Source organism: Myodes glareolus, chromosome 12, assembly GCF_982192425.1.
Source record: "Myodes glareolus chromosome 12, mMyoGla1.1, whole genome shotgun sequence".
Classification (NCBI taxonomy): Eukaryota; Metazoa; Chordata; class Mammalia; order Rodentia; family Cricetidae; genus Myodes; species Myodes glareolus.
This window is the reverse complement of record NC_142037.1, coordinates 32,687,105-32,695,860: the sequence shown is the minus strand read 5'-3', so window position 1 is coordinate 32,695,860 and position 8,756 is coordinate 32,687,105. Positions and strand designations below refer to the sequence as shown.

At 44.8% G+C, this 8,756-nt stretch overlaps 1 protein-coding gene across 1 annotated transcript in view; it reads left to right on the top strand.

The window, feature by feature from the left end:
- The first annotated feature begins 3,754 nt into the window (after positions 1 to 3,754).
- Positions 3,755 to 8,756, top strand: part of Ppp2r2a (protein phosphatase 2 regulatory subunit Balpha) — a 55,613-nt gene continuing 50,611 nt past the window's right edge. The window contains exons 1-2 of the mRNA XM_048421820.3: positions 3,755 to 4,073; positions 5,805 to 5,879. Coding sequence (XP_048277777.1) covers positions 4,067 to 4,073; positions 5,805 to 5,879 — 82 coding nt within the window. The 5' untranslated portion in view covers positions 3,755 to 4,066. The remainder of the gene's footprint in view (positions 4,074 to 5,804; positions 5,880 to 8,756) is intronic.

Below are 8,756 nucleotides of genomic sequence, written 5' to 3'. Positions count from 1 at the left end.
CTGCTGTGTTTGGCTTTAAAACAGATTAATGTCTTTATTTTCTATTGTTTTTTTATTTTTATTTTTGAAATAGAAGCCTTCATACTTTGCTTAGGCTGGTCTGGAGCTCAAGAATGTCCTAGTAGCTGTCTGGGATGTCAGCTGTTAGTTTTACATTCACGGTCTTACTTGGACACTCTTAATGTAACCACCTGGAGAACAGAAGCCACCAAAGGATACCACTTCTTTTTTCTTTCTTTTTTTTTTTGATATTTTATTTATGTGCATTGGTGTTTTGCCTGCATGTATGTCTGTGTGATGGTGTCTGATCCGCTGGAACGGGAGTTACAGACAGTTGTGAGTTGCCATGCGGGTGTTGGGAACTGAACCCAGGTCTTCTGGAAGTGCTAGCAGCCAGTACTCTAAATCAAGCCATCTCTCCAGTCCCACCACAACTTTAATAAGGAAGGGCTTGCATTAATCCCAATCCAAATCTGTTTCATCAGGTAAAGTAATAACTCTTCAGTGATTCTCCTCTGGTCATATATGCTAGATAGTTTTATGTGAACTTGACACAAACTAGAGTCATCAGCGAGTAGGGAGCCTCAGTTGAGAAAACGCCTTTATAAAAATTAGGTTGTAGGCAAGCCTGTAAGGCATTTTCTTAGTGATTGATGGGGGGGGGGGGTCCAGCCCATTGTGGACAGTGCCACCCGTGAGCTGGTAGTTCTGGGTTCTATAAGAAAGCAGGCTGAGCCAACCATATGGAGCAAGTCAGTAAGCAGCACCCCTCCGTTGCCTCTTTATTAGTTCCTGCCTCTTTTATTTATCTTGCCCTGCTTGAGTTCCTGTCCTGACTTCCCTTGGTCATGAACTGTGATGTGGGAAGTGTAAGCCAAATAAACCTTTTTCTCTCCAATTTGCTTTTTAGTCATGATTTTTTTTTTTTTTTGTTACAGCAATTAAAACCCCAACTACAACAAACTGGTGCCAGTATAGTGGGGGTATTACTGTGACAGACCTGACCATGGTTTGGGGAGAATTGTAGAAGGACTTTGGAATTTTGGAAAAAGCCATTGTATGTTGAGAGCTCAGGGGGCTGTTTTGTAGGAGCCTGGAAGATACGAGCCTTGAGAGCAGTGTAGATGATGGAGGACTGGCTTGTGACATTTCAGAGGGAAGCAAAGGCTCTACTGCCATTTTGTGAAGAATTTGTGATTCTGGTTTCTTTGGGAACCGAATTCTTCTGGGGCTGAAGAATCAGCTGTGCTTAGCAAGAACCGCTAAAGTGAAACCTTTGTTTTGTTGGGGTGCTCAGGGCTTGTCAGCTGTAGCTGAGAAATTAGCTATGATTAAGAAACCGGAGTCTCTTAAAAGGCCTGCATTGATGGCACAAGCCTTTAATCTCAGTACTCCGGAGGCAGAGGCAGGTGAGTTCAAGGCCAGCCTGATCTACAGACTGAGTTCCAGGACAGGCTCCAAAGCAATCCAGAGAAATCCTGTCTTGAAAAATCAACAAAACAAAACAACAACAACCCCCCAAAACAAATAAATGTAGGTGAGACCACCAAGATGATTTATAATATGTCTTTTCCTTCCAGAGTTAGGAGTGAGAGTTGGCTCAGCAGATAAGAGCAATTACTGCTCTTGCAGAGGAACAGGAATCGGTTCCCAGCATCCACCTGGCGGTTCACAACTGTCTGTAACTCCAGTTCCAGGGGGTCTGACCCTCCCTTCTGACTTCTGAGGGCACCAGGTATGTACAAGGTACACATGCATACACGAGGGAAAAACACTCAGACACATAAAATAAAATTTTAAAAACATTGAAAAAAGATGAGTGAGTGAAAACTTTTACAATATGGTAAACCTTAAGGAGCTGACATTCAAGTGGTTTTTCTTCCCAAGTCATAAAGACTTTATTTATTCATCCATTAATCCCATGAATTATGTAGCTGGTGATAGGGAAGCGAAGAACATACTTCCTAGCCTCAAAGTATTCAGTGTAATAACAGACACAGACTGAGATCATTTTAATGTGGTTTACAAAAACAGAAAAGCGCAGTATACTTTATGAGACTATTTGTATAAACTGACAACATGACCGCTTCACAGTATGGTTAAGAGGAGGGTTTTATTGTAGATGAGAGAGAGAACACACAGCCAGAAGCATCTGGAAGAACCCAGAGCAGAAGGAGAAAGAAGTAGACTGAACAAGGTCAGAGAGGGGAGAACAACAGGGAATGGAGATTAGAGAAAGCCTGGTAAGAATAACAGGGTTGTGAAGAGAGGGAGTAGCTGGGCAAGGAGACCCTGAGAGCTGGAGGGACTGAGGGTAGGGGAGAGGTGAGAAAGGCTAGGATGCTAGCATGGACTCTGAAATTGGGTAAGATGTACCAGTGATACCAGCATGTGCTTTGCTATGCTGATAGGCACCACAGGTAGCCATATGTCTTTTCTGCCAGACGTGAGGGAAATGACATTTTTTTTTTTTTTGGGTAGAGGGGAACTGACTTTATAAGTTCCTTGGGAATGCTGTCTGTTTGATTTTTTTCTTGAATCTAACTGCCAGAAATCCTCCTATAGTCCAGATTAAGCTCATTTCCTGATATTTGGGCTGCCTTTTGGAGTTTGGGGAATTGGAGTTTCCTTTGGACCTGACAGTCTCTCCCCTCATTCCCCTCCATCACCCCCCACCCCCCAGATGAGACAGGGTTTCTCTGTATACTTTTGACTGTCCTGAAACTCGCTCCGTAGACCAGGCTAGCCTCGAACTCACAGAGATATGCCTGCTTCTGCCTCCTGAGAGCTGGGAAAGGAGTGTACCACCACCTCCACCACCATCACCCCGACAGTATCAAACGAGGGTATCCAACCTAGTTAACCGTGAGTAGGAAATGAGAGAAACTGTCAGAGAAATCTGATTGGAAGAGGCTACATTTAAATAGATTTAGTTGGGTTTTTGTTGTTGTTGTTGTTGTTTGTTTGATGATTGTATGTGAGGCAGGGTCTCATATAGATAGCCTAGGCTAGCCTCAAACTCATTACACAGTTCAGCCATCCTTGACATTTGGAGCCTCTTGCATTCACCTCTCAAGTGCTGCGAGATTGTAGGCATGTATCACCACAATCAGCAGAACATAGCTTCTTAATCATTGATTTTACCACTTTTATCTAAACAAACCCGGGCTGCTTTTTTGCGCCATTCACAACACATTCAGCTTCCTGTCTGGAGCCATTCTTAACTGCTTGCAGCAGCCAAGAATTCTCATCCACGGGAAGGTAACCTAATTCACCCAGATGGAACCTGCCCAGTTGTGTCCTTCTGGGCTCTGTGAACTCTAACCTTGGCCAGGCAGCGAGTATGCATCACTGTCCCTTTACTTTGTGGGTGAGTCCTTGGGGCTCACCGACAGTGTCACTGGAGCATCAAAGGGGTATTCTCTCCAGAGAGAGCCAGCTCACCCTGTGGGTGAGAATAAGTGGACAGATGAGACCATCCCTGAGTCCCAGCTCTGGTGCAAGGGCTTGGGACAGAGTGAGGAGCAGACATGCCAGGCCGTGGCCCACGTGGGCACCGTGGACCAGGTTGGCACAGCCCACCGCCAGAGCAATTAACCACCGCCCAGGCTCAGCGCAGGGCTCTCCGCAGGGTCTCAGCGGGCAGGGCGGGGCGAGAGCGCGGCAGGAAGGAGGCGTGGCCAACACAACGCGGCCCGTCCCAAAGGCGCTCCGCCCCCTGGAGTGACGTCACCGGCCTGCCAGCGGGCGCCATTTTGAAAGTGGAGTCGCCTACCCCTGCCGCCGCGGCCGCCGTCGCTGCCGTAGCCGCTGCCGCCGCCGCTACTGCTGCCGCCAACACCGCGGGAGAAGGAGCACGAGAGGGGACGCCCCGGAGTGAAAGCCACCATCCTGCCGGCCTCTCCACCCGGGCCGCTTCCCTTCCGCCCCGGTCCCCGTCCCCTCCCCCCTCAGGTGCCATCCGCCTCCATCCGCGCCCTCGATCCCCCCATCCCCAGGTGAGGGGGCTGAGCCCCGGTCGCGGAGACCCCGAGGAGCCCGGCAGGGCCATCATTTGCAGCGCGACATGGCAGGTAAAGAAGAAACGGCCCTCGGCCGGCTGACAGGGTGCCGCTTCCTCTGCGCGCTCTCCGTCACCCCCTAGCGACCGTGGCGGCTGGGGCCTTGGCCTGGGGCGCTGGCCGAGTGCGGGGCGGGCGGGCGGGCCTGGCACTGGGCTGGGACGGTGGGGCCTGGAGGCTGGGCCCGGGGCCTGGCACCGCACGAAGCCGGGCACGGGTGTGGTGGGGGTGGGGGCCTGCGTGGGTGGGGCGGGTGCGGGCGTGCAGATGGATCCCCTCTGCATCCTGCTCCCACCGCTCCTCCGCACACACCCGTTTCTCCTCGTCCCCGGCTGCTGCGTGCCTTCCTGTAGAAACACATTCGGCGCTGATGAGAGCGCTTTGCAAGTTAAAATACAATGGAGGCATACGGGCCCCCTCCCCCTACTCATCCCCCCCCCCCCATTCTGGGTAGTTGAGGTTTTGAGGGTGTAAGCCTGAATTTCGTGGCGATTGTGCTCCCTTCCATGACTTCCTCGCTGCCACTCCCGGGTGCTAGGCCTTTAATAGAAGTTGTAAGGATTGGGGTGGGGTGGGGGCAAACAGGTCATTTAAACTTTGCATTTTGCACGGGATCGTTTGTGCAGATGTCCTTTTCCCAGAAGGGTTGCTCGGAGTTAAAATAGTTGTGGAGTTCAGTGATATAAATAGCCAAAGAGAGAGGGATTTCATAAAAGCTTGCAGGGGAGAAAATGCATGGAGACTACCCGGTTGGGAATTATTTTGCAAGAACTAGGTAAAGGAAAAGTGAGGGTTAATGGCCTTTGAGAGGCAGTTATCTTTGTACATTTTTGTCTTGAAGTCCTTCAGCTAGTAGAGTAATTCTAGATTGAGATTCAGTTTTTTTTTCTTTTTTCCCCAGAAATCCGGGAGTATTCCCCCCCCCCCCATTTCATTTCCTCTTCAGTCATGGGCAGTTTCTGAGATTAAACCAATCTTCCTCGTCTTTTCAATACTTATTGAGATAATAGAATTTTTAAAGAAGTTAAGTTGGGTCGATTTACAGTTTGCCATGCAAACAAGTTGCCCTTTGACCTTGCCGAACAATGAAATGAAAATTGGAACTGTTTTGTAGATGACAAATGGCCAAAGTTGGTCTTTCCGGGCGCTTTGGGTGTCTGCTAGGTGAAGGGAGGCTGAAGCAGCATCCTCTGACCAGCTCTTCCTAAGCATTCATTGCCACCCCCTTTTCCTGTGTGTGCAGCCAGTGATTTGCTCCTAATGAATGTAAAGAAATGGGTGTTGTGTTTGCTGTGTGTGTGCTTCGGTGGTAGGGTTTGCATGAATCATTCTTCCTCTCAGGCAGTAATGTTCCCGAAGTTTTCTCTTCGTTCTATTTTTCATGGTAGCTTAGCCTTATAACTCTTTGTACACTTAAAGGAAATCTAACTTTTGGTAGATTTAGTTTTCTTCTGGTGGGTCTTACTTAAAAGGCTCTGACTGTCTTAAAGGGGCAGAGAAAGTGAGGTTTTGAATATCTGTACGATGATAATGTTTGATAGACCGTCTTTGAATATTTCATACCTGCCATGTTGTTTTTAATGCTCTACCAACTATTGGAGCCTAATTTGGTTCCAAGTCCGTGGGTTCCTTGCTGGCTGTGTATGTGGGGAGTATCATCATGCTAGTTTCAGATACCATCTCTGTGCTTATGAGAGTAAACAGAACAGAACTCCGTTTTAATTGTTGTGTTTTCTTCTTCAGGAGCTGGAGGAGGGAATGACATTCAGTGGTGTTTTTCTCAGGTGAAAGGAGCCGTAGATGATGATGTAGCAGAAGGTAAGAAAGTTTAACAATGGCAACTGAATACTGATTTAGGCGTTCTGGATACTGAAGGAACACGGATTAAACTGAGCTTGTTACACTGGAAGAATGTTTTCTGTTTGTTGTACAAGAGGTGGGACAACACTTTTAAAAATCACCTTTTTGGAAAAGTTTTTATATCTTTTTATGTCGTTTTGTTTATATTTTTTCATTGAGTTAATGAAGTAAATGGTGTGCAGTAAGTGCTCTGAGGTTTGTGTAATTAAGGTTTCCCTGCTACATAAATTGTACGTGCGGATAACTGGTCATGTTTGTGTTGTATCTCTAGATAATTAAGTAGAAATAGATGCCAACAACACTTAGCTCAGAAATATTCCGACAGCATCCTTTATTCTATGGGGAAACTGAGGTTCTTTTGAACTTAAATACTTTGGGATTGTAATATTGGTTACATGTTTGCTAAGAAAATGCTGGCTCAAATTATTTACTTTATTATCTTGCAGGGATTGTATGTGTGGTTAACATAGATAAGATAGAATAGTAAATCACTTTTCTAGGGGATTTTTTGAGATAGAACCTTGCTAATTTATTTCAGAACTTCTCTGAAGTTTTGGAGTGTGAAGGTCTTCCACTCATTTTGAGATGATCTTTTGTGGTAGAGACAGATAATCTGCAAAAGAATGATTACATTATTTCTTTCTTCAGAAATATTTATGAAGTTTGTAGGATTGGAGTGTGTGTGTGTGTGTGTGTGTGTGTGTGTGTGTGTGAGTGAGTGAGTGAGAGAGAGAGAGAGAGAGAGAGAGAGAGAGAGGCACAGGCAGACTGGCAGACAGACAGTGTGACAGTATCCCTGACTGACCTTGAACTCACAGATCTCTCTTTGCCCAGTTGTGGAATTTTTCTAAACAGAGAAAAGTTAAAGCCTGAACTTCTGTGAAAATGTGTGACCTTTTCTCTAGATTGTACCTTTCTCTGGTGAGGTTGTGGTTCCTCCCTGCTATCCACGGAGTGCTTTTGTGAGGATTTTTTTTTTAGGTGGTAGGGTGAAGACTGTTGACTAACCAGATGTTTGTGTGGTGACATTTGTCACTGGTGTGTGCTCAGTACTGTGAGTCCTATAGAAAGTCACTAGCGTACTTATCATATTTTACGGAGTCTCCCACCTTTGTTTTTTTTGGTGGTTCCTCATTCCTTTATCACATGAGAAACCAGAAACTCGGAAAAATTAAAGAATTTGATAGAGTGACTCAGTGATGGTCACACAATCAGTGTGTTCTGGTTTTCTTTTGAACTCATTTAAAGAAATCTGTGTTCAAGGGAGGAGTCGAGTATTACTGATTTTGTAACTCCATTACCTGTTGAGCAGTAGACACTCAGATATTGGATCTTCAATTCTGTGTTGTGTAATACTCACCACGTTATGAAAGTGCTTTGCACTTGGAAAACAGTCCTTGGTTGCATTGTTTATTCCCCTTATCAAAGGTCTCTTGAATACTGAGAGCCGGGGTTTGTGCTGTCTGCCCTTAAGAAACTCAGTTGCTTGTTAATCGTGGGGCAGAAGACCTCACGTTAATCAGCAGAAATTGATTTTCTAAGCTGAACATCAGTCACCTAACTGAAACAAGTGATAGTTTGTGATTGTACACACAAATATATATGACAGATCAGTTTTAATTCTTGTTTGTTAGTACTTAATAGCTTCACTTTACTCTTGATTCATTAAGTAGCTTTCTAAGTTACATACTGTAATGACAACACATTCTTAATATCTTAAAATGTCAAGACTTGGAGTGTGTGCTTTGGGAAGAACAGGACTTGTTCTAGTACCATGTCTTAACAAGTACATAAATAGCATTGTTTCAAGTTATTCTGCTTTGATTTGCAGATTCTTGGAAACTGTAGTTTATATATCTTTGTCTACTATGTTTATCAAAAGGAAGTTTTGCTTTTCTAACATAGAATGTGATTATTATACAGGGCCCATAGATATAGATTATAATCTTTAAAGAAAAAAGCTCCACCTTTAGATAGCCTTCTTTCTGCTAACAATACCTTCTAATGTTTTAGCTGTCAGTGGCTTATGATGAGTGAATGTCCCCTTGCAGCCAGACATCTGCCAGGGCATGCTGATTTACCTGTAATGCTTTCATCTTCTATACCTGCCTTCATCATTGTCCAGTTTTGATCCATTCTGGGTGGAATATAGTTTTGCTTTTTTGACACAAGGTTTCTCCATAGTCCTGGTTGTCCTTGAACTATATCCGTAGACCAGGCTGTCTTTGTACACAGATCCACTTGCTTTTTCCTCCTCAGTGCTGGGATTAAAGGTGTGGCTTCCATACCCAGCTGTCGTAACTCTTAAATAAGTCTCATTTTCTTCATGGTTTTACTTCTAAGTTAATTTGAAACACAATCCTTTTTGTCATTTTTCTCAGAAATATTTAGTGGATCATTGAATCCATTGGATTAGAAACTAAATTTCGGCTGGTAAAATGTGACATTTCTTCAGTAAGGTTTCTCTTAAGCTAAGGACGTCACTGAACTGATACTGTATAAGCAAACTTTATGCACTGTACTTGTGATTGTTTTTGCTGTTCTGGGGATTGAACCAGAGCCTTGTGCATGTTAGGCAATTGCTGTACCACTCAAGTACATCCCCAGCTTGCTGATCCCATACTGATATATCTGACATCCTCCTACAATTGTTCTCTTATCAGAATCCTACTCATCCTCAGTCACACCTATAACCTTTTAATTACCTCTTGTGGAAATCATTTTTAAAATCTCTCTTACAGCACTTTGTTAAGTAAATACTATATTTAGTGCCTTGAACCTTTACTGTTACACTGAGCCTAGATCCAGACTGATCTTTGCTTCTCTGCAAATGTC